The following is a 24,355-nucleotide window of genomic DNA, read 5'->3' as shown; positions in this document are numbered from 1 at the left end:
AGTCAGTAGACAGGCTATAGTGAATGAGTGTAGTGGAGTGACAGATTTAGTCAGTAGACAGGCTATAGTGAATGAGTGTAGTGGAGTCACAGATTCAGTCAGTAGACAGGCTATAGTGAATGAGTGTAGTGGAGTGACAGATTTAGTCAGTAGACAGGCTATAGTGAATGAGTGTAGTGGAGTCACAGATTCAGTCAGTAGACAGGCTATAGTGAATGAGTGTAGTGGAGTCACAGATTCAGTCAGTAGACAGGCTATAGTGAATGAGTGTAGTGGAGCCACAGATTCAGTCTGTAGACGGGCTATAGTGAATGAGTGTAGTAGAGTCACAGATTCAGTCACAGGCTATAGTGAATGAGTGTAGTGGAGTCAGAGATTCAGTCTGTAGACAGGCTATAGTGAATGAGTGTAGTGGATGCATAGATTCAGTCAGTAGACAGGCTATAGTGAATGAGTGTAGTGGAGTCATAGATTCAGTCTGTAGACAGGCTATAGTGAATGAGTGTAGTGGATGCATAGATTCAGTCAGTAGACAGGCTATAGTGAATGAGTGTAGTGGAGTCATAGATTCAGTCTGTAGACGGGCTATAGTGAATGAGTGTAGTGGAGTCATAGATTCAGTCAGTAGACAGGCTATAGTGAATGAGTGTAGTGGAGTCACAGATTCAGTCAGTAGACAGGCTATAGTGAATGAGTGTAGTGGAGTCACAGATTCAGTCAGTAGATAGGCTATATTGCCAACTTCATTTACTATATACCCATACTGAGAATAAGTACACTTGAGGAGGTTGGTATGTATCTTTTTGGTAAAGTCCATCAAGTTAAAGGAGCTTATAGTTGACAAATTCATTTACATATCCAAACACATTCAATAACATTAAAAAACAGCAAAACAAAAGAAAACACACTGGTATTAGTTGATATGAATCCTTTTAATAAAGTTCATCAATTTACTGTGACAGAAATCTCTAGACTTGAGCACCCAAAACTACCTCATAACAAGAGAGAATGTTTTAAATTGCATGATTGCGTAGAATTGTACAAGTAACACTGGAGGGATACGCCTCTGCTTTCATTTCTCTTGTCAACATTACAGTGGAAATCATAATTGTGTTCAGTTTTTCGTAATCAAACCTGTTTTGATAAGGCCAAAAAAAAAGTTGTTTGGTTCCGGTTACCCGACCCCATCTAGTTTTTCACTACTGACCCTAAACTCTTTTTTACGTATTCAAGAAAAAAATAATAAAATTGCGAAAACTGTGAAGTCTCTCAAGAAATAGTGGATGTGGAAACTGACATCAACTATAAAAAGACAATACATAACTGTTCTTCCAATCTGTAATGGCTGTACATCTGATGAGAAGAAACCAATAACACAGAGACCATATGAAAAACAATGGAAAACCTAACTACCTGAACTAGACACTCACATATGAAAAAAAAATTTAAAAAAAAAAATAAAAAAATAATAAATATACACCTACCCCACCTATTCTAAAATTGAGCATAATCGGAACCACACACTTTTTTTAGGCCTAAGGTCACATTGAACCAAAGAACATCAACAAAAATTTAGATAAGTAACCTCTGTGTAAGTAATAGACCACAGTGAGTATGCACGACCAGGTCTACATTGTAAGCTTGAGGGAGTTGCATCATTTGAATTTTGCACTGACTGTTCATGGTACAGATCTGGTTGTACTTACCTATGTCAGTTTATTTGTACACTACTTGGACACTGGTTAATTATCTCAGTTTTTTGTTGATGTTTCTTAGTTGAATGTGGCACTTATAAAACATGTTTTGTCATTGAAACTAAATGCACTAGTGATTTCTGCTGTAACAACTAGTAATATACAAACAAACATAAAAATACAGAATTTTGATGTCCATATGATATAAAATCAGTTTTTAAAAGTCAAATACTTGATACTTTATACATTTATTGTAATGTACGTAGTCAGGAAAATGGTGAGAAGAAAGTTAGTTTGAAGTAGACTGAAGAAGACTTTGATAAATTTGTAAAACTACATATTAATTAAAATGTAAACTAGAATTAAAGATGCACAAGTTGCAACTAGAATGTATTTTTGAAACTGCCAGATATAATAACTTACTTGTAATATCATATTGAATAACACCATCTTTGTGTAGCTGTACACACAACATGGTACAATCAATCCAATCAAATTTATTTTTGGGTCCGCACCCAAAAATCAACACTTTGATGTCATCAAGATTTCAACCTATGCCTACTACTTATGGATAAAATCAACCTGTAATTATTGGTGCCAGTACTCAATGACTGAATGGTTGATTGTCTGATTGATAAAAATAATGCTCCACTTACAGCTAGTTCAGTAATATAAGACTCAATTGACTCTATTTACACACCAATAAATCCATGAGTTTGGTCCTTTGGTTTGCAGTAAGTGATTTAAATGAGTCTGAAAGGTACACTGTGTAGGGCGCCCTCATACATCAGTCAACCTGTAGGAGCAGACCTAGACTGTCGAGTGAGGTGACGACTTTAGTTTTAGATAAAACGTGGCAAAAAAGGCACAAATGACTGTCGACAGTCTAGAGTACTGAGACCATGCTGGATGTCCACATACATCGGTCAACCTGTTGGAGCAAACCAGTGTGAGGTCAAAGTGACACAACGTATCTTGCAGTCTATTTAACGTACAGCCCACAGCAATGAATCCATCAGTCTAGTCCTGCATGTCTGAACATTTAAATTGTCTTGTTTGTACAGACTATAAGCTAGTTCATATTAGCCTGCCCTCTATGGTCAGATCCAGTGTATCTTTCAGTCTCAGTTTGTAACGAGAATTCTGATTGGTTAGATATAAGTGCAAAGCTTGTATGGGATTTATATTGGGAGTTGTTTACACAAAGTGAGATGTATAAAATGTCGATGCCGATACAATGGTCAAAAACTGTAGCCATGTAATACAGCAACGAAAGCAAATCAGATTCTTTTCCCCGACCTGATTTTAATAAAATTGGGCTAACTGCCCTCTATATTTTTCCACTTCACTAAATATATACTATGATTTTGCATACTGGTTGCAAACACAAGTCCTTTTTCTTGTTGGAAACTAAATCCGTCCAGCCATGAAGCATTCCCGGCAAGAAAGCTGGAACCTCTCTTAGATCTCCGATATGCTGGAAGATGAAACTTGCAGACAAGTTCGCCAGTCTTTGCTTGGACTACGCATAAATTGTTCTGATCTAGTAGCAATGCGAAGACACCCCCTATACCAAGCAATGCACAACTTGCTATGTCATTGCAGTGAAGAATTCTGCCAAATCAAAAGAAAGAGAGGGTAAATGAAAATTTTAGTCTAAGAACAAAGTTTTGTAACCATAACAACAAAGTGAAATGTACCTGGAATACCAAGTTAACACTAAATAATGAAATCACTGCATAATCACAGTCTCCAGTAGATGGATTATAACATTGCATTCGTTTCCATAGTAACTATGTTACTGTCCTATTGATTGTTGGAATTATGAACAATATATTCTCCATTATGGTTGTAATAACCTGATTTATCCAAGACGGGAATGGGGGGGGGGGGTGAGTTGGGATCATATGGGGTTTAAAGAAATGAATGTTAAAATGAAGAAGAGGAGAAGGGCATGGAAATCAAAGAGATAAATCCAGTACTAGTTTGTGAAGTGTGTGTGTGTGGAGGGGGGGGGGGAGTTGTGAGGGGTTGATACACAGTGTGATATGCATGGGGATGAGGGGTGGGGTACAGTGTGTAAACACCTACCTTAATAGATCTAAAGTCTTGAAATTCCACACATGGATACCAACATCTGATGCACAGCTGATAAACTGACCATCAAACTGTAGATGAGGTTGTAAGTATTGACTACAATCACAATTGTTAGACAGTGTCAGTGTTTTTAAACTTTCTGTATTGACTTCAGAACCAATCGGCCAAATCTATGTAAGTCAAAAATACAGAAATATTAGCACTTTATGTGAAATATGTCATTTTACTTCTAAATTTATTACGAACAACGATTTTCATTTTGTGTCGTTTTCCCTCTGAACTGAAATCTTAAATCTCAATTACAGTGATGTTTACAAAGACTATAAAGATATTGGTTCTGATCTAAAAACTGATCTAAATCTCATGGGTCCGTGAAAGAATATGAGATTGAAACATTTGGTTTTAATGCTTGTTAATCATATATCACATAGCATAGGTTCTACAGACTTATAGTTGACTTTAAATCTAGTGATTATACTCCCTCACCTAGAATGATCTGTATTTTAGCACAACATTCTGTGTTGAATTGTAAATTACCAACAAGAGCTGTGTTTAAACCCAATAGGAACTTGTAATCCAGACTGAGCATGCTCAGACACAAAGGACCATGGGATTATCTGTAGTTATCGTTTTACCTAATCTGAAGCTATCAATAGCATAAACCTCCTATAATGGTCAGGGTAACCATGACGACATTATTTGTGGTTACAAACAATGTAACCATATTGTTTACAATATTGATTGATTCATATTTATCATCACATTTCCCATGATGCAACATTCAGGATATTCAAGATGGCAGGTTTGCAAGTTCCATATTGGAGTGTTAATATAAATAAACCTTTGAGTTATCAAGTTATGTTTACACGCGCCTTAATTTCAGACAGGAAAGTGCTGTTAGTTCCACAACTACACTAATTGTGTGAATGAAGTCTTTAATTACAAGTGCCTGTAAATGTTTGATGGCTAATACTGACATGTGCTGTTGATTCATCTGTTACTACGCATACTCAACGTGATGTCTAGCTAGATTTGTGTGTAGAATAACGGATCGCCTTAGTCACTGATATGATTGCTAGTTTCAGAGGCTATGACAAACCTCTAGTCTATAGCATAGGTTAATTCCTTATCCTTACCTTAATTTCATTTTTGTCCATACTTATCAACACAGAGTCACCACAATTATGAAATACAGACTCCACGGTACATTTACGTAACAACACCTAGTGAAAAAAACATCAAATTAATAAAAAGACATGATATATGACAATGAATAAAAGTGATAACAGCCCACTGTAATTCTCCCCTGGTGATGCTTGTGAGACATTCCAAAACTTGTTTGTCTCTGTGAGTAGAAATATTCATATCTAGCACATAAAATACCCCAGTATACATGTAATGGAAACGATTGGCATTGTCTCATTAAAAACAATGAGATATGTAACCCAGAAGGTATAGACTCCACCATTCTGATAGTAGTCTGAGAGATGTTTTACACTGAAGGGAATAAGCACTTAGGAGTCATGAATATACATTGTTCAACCATGAATAATCATTTCTGCTGACTCTCATGATGCAATAGCCTACAGCAAAGATACCCTATAAAGGCACAAAATCAACTTGATGTTTCTCTGAAATTCTCGCTATCTGCAATACAATTCTATGCATAGCTAAGGAGTCAAATGGAACGCAGTCTCGCGTCCGCGCTTGCATTTGTCGACACCTACACTTCTGGTCGCCTATGTCAATACACGTGAATGTTTCTTCCAAACAGTTTAATTTGTAACAAATAAGGTAAACGCAAGTTTAAGCTCATATAATTATGGAGGTGGGAAATTTAAATATGTGCAGTATCTTTCCAGAGCAAAATTACAAGAGATGTCTACAACTGAAAATGGGAAAGAAACATTCCTGTGTATTAGCATAGCCGACCAGAAGTGTAGTTGTCAACATTAGAACGCGTTGTCGCGCGACTTCGTTCCATTTGACTCCACACTGATGTGTAGAATTGTATTGCAGGTAGCAAGAATTGCAAGTAGCTGTAGGTGATGTAAAATCACGACATGACTCTCAAGAACTGGTAGTTAATGAACTATATCTATATTTCCTGGAATGGTGTTCCCCTTTAGCAATTATATACAGTAGCCTTACATGACTTTATAGTGATATAAGATTGTCTGAAAAGTATTCAAATATTCTCTTCCTCTGAAAATGTCATTTTCTACAATATTACACAACAAGACATGCCATGATGTAACAGTGCCCTCACAGACCACTGAACCACTTTAATCAAGACTGCTGAATTGCAGAAGAACACAACGTATCTATAAGATAATAAGTCAAACAACAAATTATATCAAGAAAACCACCTACCTGTGTTACCCATTCACTGTGTCCATTTAGTGTATTATAAAGATCTCCAGATACCAAGGACCATATTTTCACTGTCCTGTCAGCAGATCCACTGACTATCAGACCCAAATCATCACTAAAATCGACACTAAACACTTGAAAACAGAAAGATGATTTACATCAGTGAAGTTAGAGGATCCTAATTATTCTGCTACTTAACTCACAGGAAATAAGTAAGCAAAAAATCAGGAATATTTTTTTCCTTTATGATGATCTTGGGTTGTGATTTTGGCAGTATGTTAAAGGGACACAAGCTCAAGTTGATATGAAAATTGCTAGTATAAAGAAAGTAACAAAAACGTTCCTATGTTAATTGGTACAAATGCAACCAATGACAACAAATCTCACCAGCTCCAGTGTGTCCGATCAAATGCTGTGTTCTTTCTCCGGTCCTCATATCCCAGCATGCAATGGTGTTGTCAAATGAAGCTGTAATTAATTTTACGTTGTCAAATTTGATATCAGCACAGGTATGGGTCTGTATAACTGATAAACACTGACCACTATCTATATCCCATAATCTCACTGATTGGTCATCAGAGCCTAGAAAAAAAACAAAAACAAAACAATAGCAATGATAATAAATCAAATTTCTCCACTAATGAAATAAAGGTTATTTTCATAAACTTTGTGTTCTGGAGAGTCAGTTCATGATTTCACATCATATATATTTTGTGTGATTGCCAACTACTTCACAACTATTGTCCTATCAGTTGTCCAGTGTTGCCTCATGGGAGTCACCAGAGATGCATATGTATTAGATGGACAACAAATACTCATGACTCCGAAGTGTTTATTTCCTTCACATCAATGGTCATGAATATTCAGTTCATTTCATACATATAACTGTTACCAAGGTTACCATTCACTTACCAGTAACTATCATCTCAGAGGCACTAGTTACACTATAAACTTACCAGAAGCCAACTTACTATCTCCATGGCTACCAGTAGCTAACTTGTCACCTCCATGGTACTAGTTTGGGTATAAACTTACCACTAGCTAACTTACCATCTCCATGTTACTAGTTTGGTATTTTCATGTTACTAGTTTGGTTATAACCTTACCAGTAGCTAACTTGTTACCTCCATGTTACTAGTTTGGGTACACTTACCAGTAGCTAACTTACAATCTCCATGTTACTAGTTTGGGTATACACTTACCAGTAGCTAACTTACAATCTCCATGTTACTAGTTTGGGTATACACTTACCAGTAGCTAACTTACAATCTCCATGTTACTAGTTTGGGTATACACTTACCAGTAGCTAACTTGCCATCTTCATGTTACTAGTTTGGGTATACACTTACCAGTAGCTAACTTACAATCTCCATGTTACTAGTTTGGGTATACACTTACCAGTAGCTAACTTACCATCTTCATGTTACTAGTTTGGGTACACTTACCAGTAGCTAACTTGCCATCTTCATGTTACTAGTTTGGGTATACACTTACCAGTAGCTAACTTGCAATCTTCATGTTACTAGTTTGGGTATACACTTACCAGTAGCTAACTTGCAATCTTCATGTTACTAGTTTGGGTATACACTTACCAGTAGCTAACTTACCATCTTCATGTTACTAGTTTGGGTACACTTACCAGTAGCTAACTTACCATCTTCATGTTACTAGTTTGGGTTATACACTTACCAGTAGCTAACTTGCCATCTTCATGTTACTAGTTTGGGTATACACTTACCAGTAGCTAACTTACAATCTCCATGTTACTAGTTTGGGTATACACTTACCAGTAGCTAACTTACAATCTCCATGTTACTAGTTTGGGTATACACTTACCAGTAGCTAACTTGCCATCTTCATGATACAAAGCATACACTCTAGCTGTATGTCCATAAAGTGTAACACATTCAAATGCTGATCCATTGGTAAGTTGATTTTTCCTCTTTAGAGTCCGGATATAAGATTGTTTCCAGTGAAGACCACTCTTCATTTCGATATCAACACCGCTAATCTTAAGTCCAAGTTGATGACATCCATTGATCCAAGACTGCGCACATTCATTGATTACTTTATTCCAGTGTTTACAAACAAGGCAACATGTAAACAGAGTTGTTGGATCTAACCATGTCAATAAATAAAAGGCAAGTTCTAGAGGCAAAAGTCTTAAAAAGTCTCTTTTCAGAAGTGATTCTAGTTTGGTGGAAAGATGTGTGAGTTGTGTAGCACCACTTGTAGCAATGACTTGATCCAATACAGTACAGCGTTGTGTATCATTCAGATTACAGGTAAATGTATCAACCAGTTCCTTTAACCAGGTTTCAAAGACTTTGTCTTCCATTGCAGTCCTACAGCATTAGCCATTCCTGTCTCAATAATAGAAATATAACAAATTTCATCTAAGTGAAATGACAGAGGAACCCAGATACATTAATTTACCTATGATTTCCCTTGTCTAAAGACTGTACTCTGTGTTATTACATTTACTTCATGGAGTGTCTTTGCTCTGTGTTTGTAACACTTTCCTATCGTTGGTGCAAATGTTAGAGCTCCCTTCTAGTAATATATCCATGGATGTACATAGTTAGTTTATTCTTACTGCATCCATGCCATACGTTATTAAAAAGGGTATTCAATATGTAGCATTGCTTCTATTTGCTGACAGTGACGGTGACGGTGACGGTGACGGTGACGATGACAGTGACAGTGACACAGGTCTAATATCCTTTCAAACTAGAACTTTGACATTTACACGGTTTTTTGGGTTTTTTGTTGTTTTTTTACAAAGTAGGTCAGGTGTTTATCATTGCCATCAAAAACAGACAAGTTGGAAAGTTCGTACAATTTTCTTTTATCACAATTAAATATGGAATTTTCACTACTGTTCATTACGACAGTGTTTGAGATTAGTTGCGCTTCACTTATCTATGTCCCCGGGCCCCAGGTACGTACCCACACCAAAGGCAACGAACAAAGCTAATTACGTACTGCACTGTTGATCAGAGAAATTATGCCAAATTTGAAATGGTGGATTTTTAGTCCCATGCATGATAATTGTTATATTGGTTTTTGTCTAAATTACATAAATCCAGACATTTTTGATTCGTGACATGGCATAAAAACGACAATTACATACCAATAACAACATAGCGTGGACATTGCTGTTTACCTCGTTCGTTCGCGTTGGATGGGTCGTGTCAAAGGTTAACCTGAGAAAACCTGTGAGGGCGCCCTACAACACAAATAAAGATCAAATGCACGGATCCAGAGCTCTGGATCAATATAATAGTGAATATACGTATATGTGCCACCCGTTTGGGTGTGGTTTTTCGCCCTTTGGTCTACCATGGATACTGTATTTTAAGAGATAAGGAGTCTAAAATGGGGTCCACTTTACACAATTTTCGAATGTGTTTGGTCTAAAGTGGGGTCCTGGAAGGAACCACATATATAATACATTTAAATTCTCGACTAGATCAAAATTTCCGGGAATATCCCTCGGAATTTCCTCCAGCTAATTCGCTGGTTGACATTTTCATATCGGTGATTATGTATTTTGGTCTACAATGGAGTTTTCTTTTTTTTTAAATTGAATAGTCTAAAATGGAGTATTGCTTTTTTGGCAAAATGGGTGAGAAATGGGGTCTGGGGTCGACAGCATTGGCCGCACACCCCTACCAGACCTGGCCAGTGGTTACCACCCACATTTTTCACCGAGTTGTTTGCAGTTACGAAAAATCAACCACATTGGGGCTTAGATCACAGAGCACTCAGGCTAACTAAGCCTGAGTGGCCTGTGCCCGGGGGCCTGTGCTTATATAAATCCCTGGAAATCTATCCGTAAATGGTTATACTCATACCCTAATCTCATGCCAATATTGTAAATTTCATTTTTCCCCCACTAAGTCCATATAATCGTTGATATTTTCCTTTGAAGATATTTTCTAAAAATCATCAAAATTTACCAAAACTACGCCCAGATTTGCAAAAACAATTTAGAATAGGCGTTTGATGTAAATAACTAGACAGACACTAATCTCAATCTATATGCTACCGACCACTGCGTGCTAGAGATGTAGTTTTACGGCACACTACATTAAAATAACACAGTGCCAATCGACTTCAAGGTCCATTGATAATAAGATATTTCTTTTACAAAATAGATATGGGCTTCGCAGGAAGGAATTTCACGTTGGAGATTGCAGTACTTTAGTACTGAACTCATTCTTTCTATAGCCCTGTCAGACAACTTTTCCACACCTGAAGTGTATTCCTAATCCAAACACTTGAAACAGAAGATCTTTCATTTTTACTATCTCCCATATTGAATGGGTTTTCACAAGTAGACCTTAGCACTGAGTTAAACAGACTGTGTGTTGTAGAGAAGAGAAATTATAGAGAGGGGACACATTATACAGAACAGAGAAATTATATACAGAGAGGATAAATTAAATCGTACAGAGCGGAGGAATGTACTATTAAATCGTCTACAGTACATATCTCAGTACCCCTGGTGATAGATAACGATGCGATAGGATCCTTTAGTGTCGTTGCGGACTATGAACTTTTTTTAGTTCCACCAACATATCTGCTGAACCGTACGTCTGTCAGTACACGTAAAACAAAATCCGCCATGTCAATTATCATTGAAGCTCTTGTAGTGTGGTTTAAGGTACTGTACTGTATTTTAGTGTCGTGGTATGAATTTATAGTACCACCGAAGAAGAAATCCATCGCTGGAGAGATCGTACTGGTGACTGGAGCTGGAAGCGGTATTGGTCGACTTATGTCCTTGAACTTTTCTAGACAGGGTGCTACGGTGGTACTTTGGGATATCAACAAAGAAGGTGTCGAGGAGACAGCCAAACAGATTGGTCAAATTGGTGGTAAAGCTCATAGCTATGTATGTGACGTCACTAAGAGAGAAGAAGTTTACCGTGTCGCTGAACAAGTCACTAAAGATGTTGGCAATGTGACAATATTGGTCAATAATGCTGGTGTGGTGGCTGGCAAGAAATTAATGGACTGTCCTGATGACTTGATTGACAGAAGTATGAATGTCAACGCCATGGCTATTTTCTGGGTAGGTATTAAATCATAATAATTACTCACGTCAGATCACATTAATATATGGTCTACAACAGAGTTAATTATCAAAGGGGTTACCATGGAAATGGTTTCATCATGGGTGTACATTTCCAATGTAACAATGTCATTGTAAATATATTTGGTCCACTGTTTGAAAAGAGTTTACAGAAGCTAAATAACAAGAAAACACCAATTGTAGAGGGCGTCCTTTTCATGTCTTAGTATTTCAAATAATTAGAAAAACTTGGTAACCCTCATTTTGTTATTAAAGGGGAGCAAATACGAAGCTTATTTTAGCTTAGTTACATTACTGTATGCAAAAATATATTTCATCGATGCTGCATCGCTCGACCTCTCCGAAAGTAGAGTTATAAAGATTGGCTTGTTTTATATTAGTCAGATTTGCCAATATTTGTAGTTTCATTTTTAGAGAGGTCGCACAAAGCAGAATTGATGAAGATAACTTTCCTGAGTCTTGTATCAAACAACACAGAATAGCTCAGATAATTATGACACTGTCCTTGTCTTCATTTCAGACACTGAAAGCCTTTGTTCCGGACATGATATCCAAGAACCGTGGACATATTGTCACCATAGCCAGTATAGCAGGCTCTTCTGGTACTCCGGGTATGGTGGAATACTGTGCCAGTAAATTTGCTGCTGTAGGTTTACATGAGTCTTTCCAGTATGAACTTATGAAAGATAACATTACTGGTATAGAGATGACCTTGGTTCAACCTTGGTTCATTAACACAGGGATGTTTGATGGCTTCCGTACCAGGTTAGTAGATCAAGGGTTATAACAGAAAGATCACCTTTACCATTGAATGACCATTGTCATGGTATGTCTGCATCTTACGTATTCAGCTAAAGAATAAAATGTTGGATTGTTTCATTGCTGAATGCCTACATGTTTAACTAAGGAGTTATTTGCTAAGTTAGACTGAAACAAGATTGAATCAACACCAATTAGGCATGAATGATCTAAGCGATTTAGATGTACATTTTCACATGCCAATTTTAGCTGTTAAATAGCTATATATTATAGTATATTACATATAAGCCAGCGATTAGCTGACTTGCTGAAATTAAAGCTAACTCTCCAAACTACCAAAACACAGAGATGAACCTGAAATGGTAAATGTGTGAGTGGGTGAGTGAGTGAGTGAGTGAGTGAGTGAGTGAGTGAGTGAGTGAGTGAGTGAGTGAGTGAGTGAGTGAGTGAGTGAGTGAGTGAGTGAGTGAGTGAGTGAGTGAGTGAGTGAGTGACTGACTGAGTGACTGACTGACTGACTGACTGACTGACTGACTGACTGACTGACTGACTGACTGACTGACTGACTGACTGACTGACTGACTGACTGACTGACTGACTGACTGACTGACTGACTGACTGACTGAGCGAGTGAAGGGGAGGAAGGGAAGGAGGGAGTCAGTCAGTCAGTCAGTCAGTCAGTCAGTCAGTCAGTCAGTCAGTCAGTCAGTCACTCAGTCAGTCAGTCAGTCAGTCAGTCAGTCAGTCAGTCAGTTAGTTAGTTAGTCAGTCAGATATTATATAGATATTAAAGTAAGGTTGCTATCATCTCAAAGGTTACGGTAATCCTGCGGTTAGTCAGTTGGATTGAAGATGTATTGTGAGTGAATATTGATTATCTTATTGATTTGTAATTAAACCTCAGATATAAGCTTACATGTATATTGATTACTTCTTTACAGACGAGGTGTTGCACCCCCTCCTCTCAAACCACAGGACGTTGCTGACAAAGTACTACATGCAGTGCAGACAAACCAGTCATTGTTAATGATGCCTAGATCGTTGTATTTGGCACCCTTGTTTAAAGCGTAAGTATTTGATGCGATTTGTTCAACCATTAAATACAAATGTTGTGTGTGAGAAATACAGGACAATCAACAATGTTGTGGGGTGGGGGTGGGGTAGGGTTGAAGTGATACCAGTTGCATTTAATAATGATTTAATTCATTGTTTTTAATACCTGCCTATATGCAAAAAAAGAGTACGTACGTACATGTACGTACATACATACATACATACATACATACATACATACATACATACATACATGCATGCATACATACATACATACATACATACATACATACATACATACATACATACATACATACATACATACTGCAGATTAAGTCATTTTCATAATCAACGAGTCTCACTGAGGAATTATATAATGTTGCAACACTTTTAATTAGTAAATGACGACATAGGGTTAGTGGTGGCTAAACGAACATCACTAAATGTTACACATATCGAATCAAAATAATTCTACTAATTTTGCAAACAGGAATCAGATATATTCTCTGATTTGTGTTTATGTTTATTTTCTCTTAAAGGATCTTGCCATTATCAACAGTCAAACCACTTTGTGAATTTGGTGGTACTTTTAATGCCATGGATGGTTTTATAGGCCGAGTAAAGAAACAACAATGACGTCATCATGCCAAGATGGACATTCAATACAACAATTATTCCAGCAAGTTTTTGCTTGGGAATAAACCAAAGCTAAATACAAAGTCTAGATAAATTAAACGTAGTATACGTGCATTGATATAAAATCCTGAACCCTTTCTGTTACTTTGTTCAAGAAAACTGCAACCCATTTTCAGTTCAAAGGGGAAAATAAAGGGTCGCCATACAAATATAATAAGTGGATGTCATATCAAAATTAATTCCATGGAAAAATACAAGTTTGTTGATTTTCATGTAAAGAAGGGTAAACTCCAACATTTTTTTCATTGTTTCAAATGGATCAGTGATAAGCTTCTACATTTGAGTTTAAAGAGATCTGAATAATTTCAATTTTCAGGCAAATAAGCCGTTTTTCGTCTCACAGCAGGTCTCACGAGATCACACGTTAGTCATTGCATCCATAGCAACCACGCAAGGGCGATCAAGCTGAAAGTATCAAAAGCTTAGCAACACTATTGTTCTCAACATCAATGCACATGGCCACGGCAAAAGCTTGACCACGATCACATGTTTGACAATCGTTGTTGCTAGGCATGTTTGCATATCTCGCGAGATCCCTTATTGGTTTCTATAAACTTGGACAAGGAATTCCTTGCATACAATGTATTGCATTGTCATGCTGCCCATCTGACTATTATATTGTCATACTGTCCATTTGACTGTATTACATTGTCATACTGTCGATCTGACTATTATATTGTCATACTGTCCATCTGACTGTATTACATTGTCATACTGTCCATCTGACTGTATTACATTGCCATACTGTCGATCTGACTATTACATTGTCATACTGTCCATTTGACTATTACATTGTCATACTGTCGATCTGACTATTATATTGTCATACTGCCCATCTGACTTGCATTGTCATACTGTCCATCTGACTAGCATTGTCATACTGTCCATCTGACTGTTACATTGTCATACTGTCCATCTGACTATTACATTGTCATACTATCCATCTGACTGAATTACATTGTCATACAGTCCATCTATTACATTGTCATACTGTCCATCTGACTGCATTACATTGTCATGCTGCCCATCTAACTTATATTGTCATACTGTCCATCTGACTATTACATTGTCATACTGTCCATCTGACTGTTACATTGTCATACTGTCCATCTGACTTGCATTGTCATACTGTCCATCTGACTTGCATTGTCATACTGTCCATCTGACTGTTACATTGTCATACTGTCCATCTGACTATTACATTGTCATACTGTCCATCTGACTGCATTACATTGTCATACTGTCCATCTCACTATTACATTGTCATACTGTCCATCTGACTGTTACATTGTCATACTGTCCATCTACATGTATTACATTGTCATACTGTCCATATGACTATTACATTGTCACACTGTCCATCTGACTATTACATTGTCATACTGTCCATCTGACTGCATTACATTGTCATACTGTCCATTTGACTTACATTGTCATACTGTCCATCTGACTATTACATTGTCATACTGTCCATCTAACTTCATTACATTGTCACACTGTCCATCTGACTGCATTACATTGTCACACTGTCCATCTGACTGTATTACATTGTCATACTGTCCACTTGACTGTATTGCAATGTTCATACTGTCCATCTGACTGCATTACATTGTTATACTGTCATATCATTAATACCCTTAGTGAACTTTTGTCTGGCGCTTGTCTATTGTGACTCTACAATTTTGTGCATGGTTTAGTAATGTATACTTGTTAGGTTTATTGCCTATATTTTGGGATAAACTTTCAATCCAAATTATTAAATTCAGCTTACTTTCCTGTACTGAAATCAATTACAGTACTGTATTTTTAGAAGATTTGTATTCCGGCTAGCTTCAGATTCAGATTGTTCATAAATTCTTATCGTGTGCATAAATTCTTATCGTGTATCGGATACTGATTATGCTAATGTACAATCAAAGTATTGTCTATTGCCTGTGGTCTTAAAGTTTTAACACGTTTGTCATGCATGTAATAAAACTGATAACTTTCAATTGAAATAAATATCGCTCTCCAACCCTCCAGTTACAGACAGTGCTCCTTTAACAACGGTTCATTCATGGTTCCACTCCTGTCAAGCAATTAAAATATCGTCGGGTACGCTCTGCAGACGATCTCCATACGAAATTGCCGCCATGTTTTTAGTAAAATGTCCCACAAACTCAAAGCAACAGTAACGATGCACTGTACAACATTTTACCCACAACTCTCTCTGATTTGTAGTGTTGGACATCATCTCCTTGAAGTCAGACAAATCTCACCAGTGTATAGGGTTTTGTAAAAACAATTTTTTTTCCATTTGGCAAGCGTAGAATTGCCACTGATGATTTTCTGAATACCCATTTTCATCGGTTCTGGTATCAGTGATTTATTGTAGAAGGAGTAGCAATTTTAGGAATTTGTCAGCAGATTTTCGTGAAAGACATGCAGAATATTTGCGACGAAACTAAGGAAAATATATGCACCTGTTATGACTTTGCCAAAGATATAGATTTATTTGAATAGGTATAACAAAAGTACTAAAACTCATCATACACACTGACTACCCGAGTTATTGACACTTTGACAGTGAAAAGTGTTTTATTCACAGCACATGTTTAATTTAGTTGTTAGTTCATTTTTATACAAAATTTAGAACTTTATTTTTGATTCCTAAGCGTTCTTTTGCTACATATTAATTAAACTTAATTACTATGCTTAAAATGTCGAAAAGTATGGATTATTGAAAAAGTTATAAAATAAGGAACCTCCAAGCATACCAATCAGAGAGAGTTGTGGGTAAGATATTGTACAGTGTCATGGTGGGCGGGGCTTATTACGTTTAAATTAATGGGGAAAGTGTCTTTTCTTGAAGTACTCGCCATGTGTTATGAAATACTTTACCATAGGTCATCGAGGTCAAACCCTCTTGAACTTTTTGAATAATTCACCCGATGTGTATAGCTCAACGCCATTTTCCCCAGGTGCGTTTGTCTAGTTCTAAACATAACCATGTCCTTCATCATAGAAGCACTTGTTGTCTGGTTTAAGGTTGTATACTGTATTCTCGAATCATGGTATCGTTTCATTGTACCCCCAAAGAAGAAATCCATCGCCGACGAGATCGTGCTTGTGACCGGTGCAGGAAATGGAATAGGTCGCCAAATGGCTATCACCTTCGCTAAACAGGGTGCTACGGTGGTACTTTGGGATATCAACAAAGAATGGAACGATGAGACAGCTCAACAGATTGGTCAACTTGGTGGTAAAGCTCACAGCTATGTATGTGACGTCACTAAGAAAGAAGAAGTTTACCGTATTGCTGAACAAGTCACTGAAGATGTTGGTCATGTGACAATATTGGTTAATAATGCTGGTGTGGTGGCAGGCAAGAAACTACTAGAGTGCCCCGATGCATTGATTGAAAGAACTATTAATGTTAATACTATGGCCATTTTTTGGGTACTAATATTTCGTATTTTTATCCTATATTCCTATGTTGCTATGGTTATGGTTATAGTACTAGTATATCCTACTACAACCAAGATGTGAATTGTTACATAGAAATCGAGCTTTGCACATTGGGTCCAGTCAGGCTATCATATACAAAGTACATCGTACTTAATAGTTCGTTCTCCACAAATTAATGTTCAACTGAAACTACCATAAATGAGGTAGCAACAGATCGTAAACTAAACTGATGACATTTGGTGTACTCGCTTTGGTTAGTCATGACCTGACCTACTTGTGATCGCGTCCCCAACAATTGCATTCAAGTTACTACTGATTTCAACACAAATTGAAATGGCACGGGGGAGGGGGGATGGGGGGGGGGGGTGGTGGTACAATGGGGCATGCTATAAAAATGTAATTTGAATAGGGGAATGAAATGTTATGTCGAATCATTTCAATGTTATTTGATATATGTACGAAACGATGGATAGGTTAAAGTTGACGTCTTAATAAGATATTGTTGAGTTTGAAATCTATCCGGCACCCAATGCAAACCACAATGTTTATCATAGTTTAAATATTTTATTTATTCTTAGACAATAAAGGCATTCGCTCCTTCAATGGTCGCAAACAACCATGGTCATATCGTGACAATAGCCAGCGTAGCTGGTATTGTAGCTACACCTGGTATGGTTGAATATTGTGCCAGTAAGTCTGCAGCTATTGGTCTACACGAGGCCTATCAGTTTGAATTAATGAAGGATGACGTCACGGGTGTACACATGACATTGGTTGCACCATGGACGATGGATACAGGAATGTTCAAGGGTTTTGAGACTACATTCAGGTTTGTATGCCATTCAGGTTTGTATGCCATTCAGGTTTGTATGCCATTCAGGTTTGTCACTCGACTCGTCACTTTTATGTCAATATAATCCTGCTTGCAGACGGAGTAAGTCGGTGTTGAGTGAAACGCGTGCACTGTCTGCAAGCAGGACTAATGTCAACAACAACAACAACAACAACAACAACAACAACAACAACAACAACACTCACTCACTCACTCACTCACACACTCACTCACTCACCCACCCACCCACCCACCCACTCACTCACTCACTCATTCACTCACTCACTCAAGTAAGCAAGTCTGTCTGTCTGTCTGTCTGTCTGTCTGTCTGTCTGTCTGTCTGTCTGTCTGTCTGTCTGTCTGTCTGTCTGTCCGCCTGTCCGCCTGTCCGCCTGTCTGTCTGTCTACTATAGGTGGTATGTCAAAGTACATGTCTTTCTTACACACAGCTAGTACTTTGACTAGCCGAAGTGAATGAATAAAGTGAATGAACCTAAACCGACCTTGTTGTTGTTGTTGTTGTTGTTGTTGTTGTTGTTGTTGTTGTTGTTGTATCTGCTTGCCAGTAGTATCATACAATAACCTACAATATAATCTGTTAGTATTGCTTAGGATTTGGATGATTTAGTTTCTAATCCTTGGAGATAACCATAAACGTCTATGATATATAACAGTAAAGATAAATATCACAGTAATATCTTGTACTTGTTAAATATCACAGTAATATCTTGTACTTGTTATATATCACAGTAATATATTGTACTTGTTATATATCACAGTAATATCTTGTACTTGTTATATATCACAGTAATATCTTGTACTTGTTATATATCACAGTAATATCCTGTACTTGTTATATATCACAGTAATATATTGTACTTGTTATATATCACAGTAATATCTTGTACTTGTTATATATCACAGTAATATCTTGTACTTGTTATATATCACAGTAATATCTTGTACTTGTTATATATCACAGTAATATCTTGTACTTGTTATATATCACAGTAATATCCTGTACTTGTTATATATCACAGTAATATCTTGTACTTGTTATATATCATAGTAATATCTTGTACTTGTTATATATCACAGTAATATCTTGTACTTGTTATATATCACAGTAACATCTTGTACTTGTTATATATCACAGTAATATATTGTACTTGTTATATATCACAGTAATATCTTGTACTTGTTATATATCACAGTAATATCTTGTACTTGTTATATATCACAGTAATATCTTGTACTTGTTATATATCACAGTAATATCTTGTACTTGTTATATATCACAGTAATATCTTGTACTTGTTATATATCACAGTAATATCTTGTACTTGTTATATATCACAGTAATATCTTGTACTTGTTATAATATCACAGTAATATTTCGTACTTGTTATAATATCACAGTAATATCTTGTACTTGTTATAATATCACAGTAATATCTTGTACTTGTTATAATATCACAGTAATATTTCATACTTGTTATAATATCACAGTAATATTTCATACTTGTTATATATCACAGTAATATTTCATACTTGTTATAATATCACAGTAATATTTCATACTTGTTATATATCACAGTAATATTTCATACTTGTTATAATATCACAGTAATATTTCATACTTGTTATATATCACAGTAATATCTTGTACTTGTTATAATATCACAGTAATATCTTGTACTTGTTATATATCATAGTAATATCTTGTACTTGTTATAATATCACAGTAATATCTTGTACTTGTTATAATATCACAGTAATATTTCATACTTGTTATATATCACAGTAATATTTCGTACTTGTTATATATGACAGTAATATTTCATACTTGTTATATATCACAGTAATATCTTGTACTTGTTATAATATCACAGTAATATCTTGTACTTGTTATAATATCACAGTAATATCTTGTACTTGTTATAATATCACAGTAATATCTTGTACTTGTTATAATATCACAGTAATATTTCATACTTGTTATATATGACAGTAATATTTCGTACTTGTTATATATCACAGTAATATTTCGTACTTGTTATATATCACAGTAATATTTCATACTTGTTATATATCACAGTAATATTTCATACTTGTTATATATCACAGTAATATTTCATACTTGTTATAATATCACAGTAATATTTCATACTTGTTATAATATCACAGTAATATTTCATACTTGTTATATATCACAGTAATATTTCATACTTGTTATATATCACAGTAATATCTTGTACTTGTTATATATCACAGTAATATTTCATACTTGTTATATATCACAGTAATATTTCATACTTGTTATATATCACAGTAATATCTTGTACTTGTTATATATCACAGTAATATCTTGTACTTGTTATATATCACAGTAATATTTCATTCTTGTTATATATCACAGTAATATCTTGTACTTGTTATAATATCACAGTAATATCTTGTACTTGTTATATATCACAGTAATATCTTGTACTTGTTATATATCACAGTAATATTTCATACTTGTTATATATCACAGTAATATCTTGTACTTGTTATATATCACAGTAATATCTTGTACTTGTTATATATCACAGTAATATTTCATACTTGTTATATATCACAGTAATATTTCATACTTGTTTTCAGGAAAGGTGTAGCTGCTCCTCCTCTCCAACCACAACACGTTGCAGACAAAGTCTTACATGCAATCCAAATAAACCAGGAAATGGTGATGTTACCTAGAGATATGTATCTCTTGCCTTTGTTCAAATCGTAAGTCAAATGAACAATTATTTTACGTTACCTCCACTCAGTAAAATGTTGTTCTACATATATCCAATGGGAAATTGTTACCAATATCAAAAATCAGATATTGTACATGTTAATCAGAAGTAGTACTGTAACAGGTTGACAATGTGATTGCCGTTGAGGGCGCTGTTTTAGGGTGCAGACCTAAAATATATATTTGATTGGATTTATTGCACCGTAGCATGTGTACAGCTATGTTAACTAACAGCTGATTCAAAAGTATTCAGGATGTACAATATTACAGGTATAAAGTCATTATATCTAACAAACAGGTTCTAAAACATTCCAGTTGCAGATAGTTTAACCATGGATGTATTAGGAGACATCCATAGTTTAGCTTTAACAATTACTTGCGATTTCAGAGAAACATCAAGATGATCTTGTGCCTTTAATTAAATAATACCACATGCCAGCGAGGGCAATATCACAATTTAGAACCTGCACAAGGGTTGGCACTCTTTACCAAAATTTTGATGATGCCCGAGCATCACCACGCGGGCAATAATCTATTTAAAGTAGGCCTGATTCGATTCTGACCAATGACAGCTTGCGTACACGTAAGAACGTCGAGGTGTAATAAAGGTGTTTATAATGTTTCTTCCTATGGGCTATTGCATCATGGGAATCACAGATATAATATATTCAAGTTACACATGTACACTGAATATTCATGAGTGCAACGTGCTTATTACCATCAGTGTAAACCACCCTTCATAGTTTATTAAAATGTCTGTATTTCCTGGAGTGGCGTCCCTTTTTAATAATTGTATTCTGATTCCCTTGTTCATTTGTTTGTTCGTTTGTTTGTTTGTTTGTTTGTTTGTTTGTTTGTTTGTTTGTTTGTTTTATGAAAGGTTCATGCCGATTAAGACAGCCAAAATCCTTGCTGAATTCATTGGTACATTCCATTCAATGGACAACTATGAAGGCAGAAACAAGAAAGAGGATTAGCCGACCGTATATTACAGAGTCAGCAATTGGTCGAAACAGTCGTAGTCTTAATTATAAAGTCAACGATTGGTCAAAATAACCATATCCTCGGTCATTATAAAGTCAGCGATTAGTCGAAACAACTGCATCCTCGAATTACAAGTAAAGTCAATGATTGGAAAATCCGCCGATTCTTTGGTTACGACGAAATCAGTGATTGGTAGACACAGTCTTATTTTCTGTTGTGATTGGCTAATATTTTTTTATATATTTTGGAAAAGAAAACCAAAATCATTCACTTGTTCAAAGTTAATTACAACATTTTTTGCGTATCATATAAGAAAAGACTACGATTTGGAAAAAAAAATAATTGCCTTAAAATGGTGTGATACCTATAAATGAACGTTGTTGATGTAAACCACGATATTCTTATAAACAAAACTTCCTTATTTCACTTTTTTTTTTACAAGTGTGTGTTTGTCAATCTGAGTTATGTCTTACGGGTGACCCTAAAACGAATGACAACCTGAATGACGGAAAACGAATGACAGCATTTCTATGTGGTAAACAGTGGAATGACACCCTTTTCTTCATCCAGTTAGTTGAATGACACCCTCTGCACTGTAAAACCAGTGGAATGACAGCCGCCACTCTATAAAATAAGTGGAATGACAGCACTTTCAATGCTTTAGAACTGGAATGACAGCATTTCTAGGTGGTAAACAGTGGAATGACACCCTTTTCTACATTCAGTTAGTTGAATGACACCCTCTGCACTGTAGAACCACTGGAATGACAGCCGCCACTCTATAAAATAAGTGGAATGACAGCATTTTCAATGCTTTAGAACTGGAATGACTGCATTTCTAGGTGGTAAACAGTGGAATGACACCCTTTTCTTCATCCAGTTAGTTGAATGACACCCTCTGCACTGTAAAACCAGTGGAATGACAGCCGCCACTCTATAAAATAAGTGGAATGACAGCACTTTCAATGCTTTAGAACTGGAATGACAGCATTTCTAGGTGGTAAACAGTGGAATGACACCCTTTTCTACATTCAGTTAGTTGAATGACACACTCTGCACTGTAGAACCACTGGAATGACAGCCGCCACTCTATAAAATAAGTGGAATGACAGCATTTTCAATGCTTTAGAACTGGAATGACAGCATTTCTAGGTGGTAAACAGTGGAATGACACCCTTTTCTACGATCAGTTAGTAGAATGACACACTCTGCAGTTTAGAACCACTGGAATGACAGCCGCCACTCTATAAAATAAGTGGAATGACAGCATTTTCAATGCTTTAGAACTGGAATGACAGCATTTCTAGGTGGTAAACAGTGGAATGACACCCTTTTCTACAATCAGTTAGTTGAATGACACCCTCTGCACTGTAGAACCACTGGAATGACAGCCGCCACTCTATAAAATAAGTGGAATGACAGCATTTTCAATGCTTTAGAACTGGAATGACAGCATTTCTAGGTGGTAAACAGTGGAATGACACCCTTTTCAACATTCAGTTAGTTGAATGACACCCTCTGCACTGTAGAACCACTGGAATGACAGCCGCCACTCTATAAAATAAGTGGAATGACAGCACTTTCAATGCTTTAGAACTGGAATGACAGCATTTCTAGGTGGTAAACATTGGAATGACACCCTTTTCTACATTCAGTTAGTTGAATGACACCCTCTGCACTGTAGAACCACTGGAATGACAGCCGCCACTCTATAAAATAAGTGGAATGACAGCATTTTCAATGCTTTAGAACTGGAATGACAGCATTTCTAGGTGGTAAACAGTGGAATGACACCCTTTTCTACATTCAGTTAGTTGAATGACACACTCTGCACTGTAGAACCACTGGAATGACAGCCGCCACTCTATAAAATAAGTGGAATGACAGCATTTTCAATGCTTTAGAACTGGAATGACAGCATTTCTAGGTGGTAAACAGTGGAATGACACCCTTTTCTACATTCAGTTAGTTGAATGACACCCTCTGCACTGTAGAACCACTGGAATGACAGCCGCCACTCTATAAAATAAGTGGAATGACAGCATTTTTAATGCTTTGGAACTGGAATGACAGCATTTCTAGGTGGTAAACAGTGGAATGACACCCTTTTCTACATTCAGTTAGTTGAATGACACCCTCTACACTGTAGAACCAGTGGAATGACAGCCGCCACTCTATAAAATAAGTGGAATGACAGCATTTTCAATGCTTTAGAACTGGAATGACAGCATTTCTAGGTGGTAAACAGTGGAATGACACCCTTTTCTACATTCAGTTAGTTGAATGACACCCTCTACACTGTAGAACCACTGGAATGACAGCCGCCACTCTATAAAATAAGTGGAATGACAGCATTTTCAATGCTTTAGAACTGGAATGACAGCATTTCTAGGTGGTAAACAGTGGAATGACACCCTTTTTTCTACAATCAGTTAGTTGAATGACACACTCTGCACTGTAGAACCACTGGAATGACAGCCGCCACTCTATAAAATAAGTGGAATGACAGCATTTTCAATGCTTTAGAACTGGAATGA

At 36.3% G+C, this 24,355-nt stretch overlaps 3 protein-coding genes across 3 annotated transcripts; 2 read left to right on the top strand and 1 right to left on the bottom strand.

The window, feature by feature from the left end:
- Positions 1-3,013: 3,013 nt before the first annotated feature.
- On the bottom strand, positions 3,014-9,337 carry LOC144444911 (F-box/WD repeat-containing protein 2-like). The gene is made up of 7 exons (XM_078134461.1): positions 9,298-9,337; positions 8,001-8,527; positions 6,552-6,746; positions 6,165-6,298; positions 4,928-5,014; positions 3,786-3,961; positions 3,014-3,308 (listed from the first exon to the last, which is right to left on the bottom strand). Exons 2-7 carry the CDS (start codon positions 8,500-8,502, stop codon positions 3,014-3,016), a joined length of 1,389 nt encoding a protein of 462 aa, XP_077990587.1. The 5' UTR covers positions 8,503-8,527; positions 9,298-9,337.
- Positions 9,338-10,794: 1,457 nt separating this feature from the next.
- LOC144444910 (epidermal retinol dehydrogenase 2-like) lies at positions 10,795-13,713 on the top strand. Its single transcript, XM_078134460.1, has 4 exons — positions 10,795-11,244; positions 11,786-12,030; positions 12,966-13,091; positions 13,617-13,713. The coding sequence occupies exons 1-4, from the start codon at positions 10,795-10,797 to the stop codon at positions 13,711-13,713; spliced, it is 918 nt and encodes a 305-aa protein (XP_077990586.1).
- Positions 13,714-16,715: 3,002 nt separating this feature from the next.
- LOC144444809 (epidermal retinol dehydrogenase 2-like) lies at positions 16,716-21,853 on the top strand. The gene is made up of 4 exons (XM_078134349.1): positions 16,716-17,211; positions 17,799-18,049; positions 20,699-20,824; positions 21,715-21,853. Exons 1-4 carry the CDS (start codon positions 16,762-16,764, stop codon positions 21,809-21,811), a joined length of 924 nt encoding a protein of 307 aa, XP_077990475.1. The 5' UTR covers positions 16,716-16,761; the 3' UTR covers positions 21,812-21,853.
- The last annotated feature ends 2,502 nt before the right edge of the window (positions 21,854-24,355 follow it).

The sequence above is a fragment of the Glandiceps talaboti genome, chromosome 13, assembly GCF_964340395.1.
Source record: "Glandiceps talaboti chromosome 13, keGlaTala1.1, whole genome shotgun sequence".
In the NCBI taxonomy this organism is placed as follows: Eukaryota; Metazoa; Hemichordata; class Enteropneusta; family Spengelidae; genus Glandiceps; species Glandiceps talaboti.
Note: the sequence above shows the minus strand (reverse complement) of the source record. Positions and strands in the feature narration are given on the sequence as shown.

Excerpts from the sequence above, each read along its gene's own strand:
- LOC144444910 (XM_078134460.1), top strand. The coding sequence starts at position 10,795 with ATGTCAATTATCATTGAAGCTCTTGTAGTGTGGTTTAAGGTACTGTAC. Across the intron at positions 11,245-11,785 it reads ACGCCATGGCTATTTTCTGG|ACACTGAAAGCCTTTGTTCC; the intron begins GTAGGTATTAAA and ends TCTTCATTTCAG. Across the intron at positions 12,031-12,965 it reads TTTGATGGCTTCCGTACCAG|ACGAGGTGTTGCACCCCCTC; the intron begins GTTAGTAGATCA and ends ACTTCTTTACAG.
- LOC144444911 (XM_078134461.1), bottom strand. The coding sequence starts at position 8,502 with ATGGAAGACAAAGTCTTTGAAACCTGGTTAAAGGAACTGGTTGATACA. Across the intron at positions 6,747-8,000 it reads AGATGGCAAGTTAGCTACTG|GCTCTGATGACCAATCAGTG; the intron begins GTAAGTGTATAC and ends TTTTTTTTCTAG. Across the intron at positions 5,015-6,164 it reads ACAGTGAATGGGTAACACAG|GTGTTGTTACGTAAATGTAC; the intron begins GTAGGTGGTTTT and ends TTTTTTCACTAG.
- LOC144444809 (XM_078134349.1), top strand. The coding sequence starts at position 16,762 with ATGTCCTTCATCATAGAAGCACTTGTTGTCTGGTTTAAGGTTGTATAC. Across the intron at positions 18,050-20,698 it reads GGTTTTGAGACTACATTCAG|GAAAGGTGTAGCTGCTCCTC; the intron begins GTTTGTATGCCA and ends ACTTGTTTTCAG. Across the intron at positions 20,825-21,714 it reads CTCTTGCCTTTGTTCAAATC|GTTCATGCCGATTAAGACAG; the intron begins GTAAGTCAAATG and ends GTTTTATGAAAG.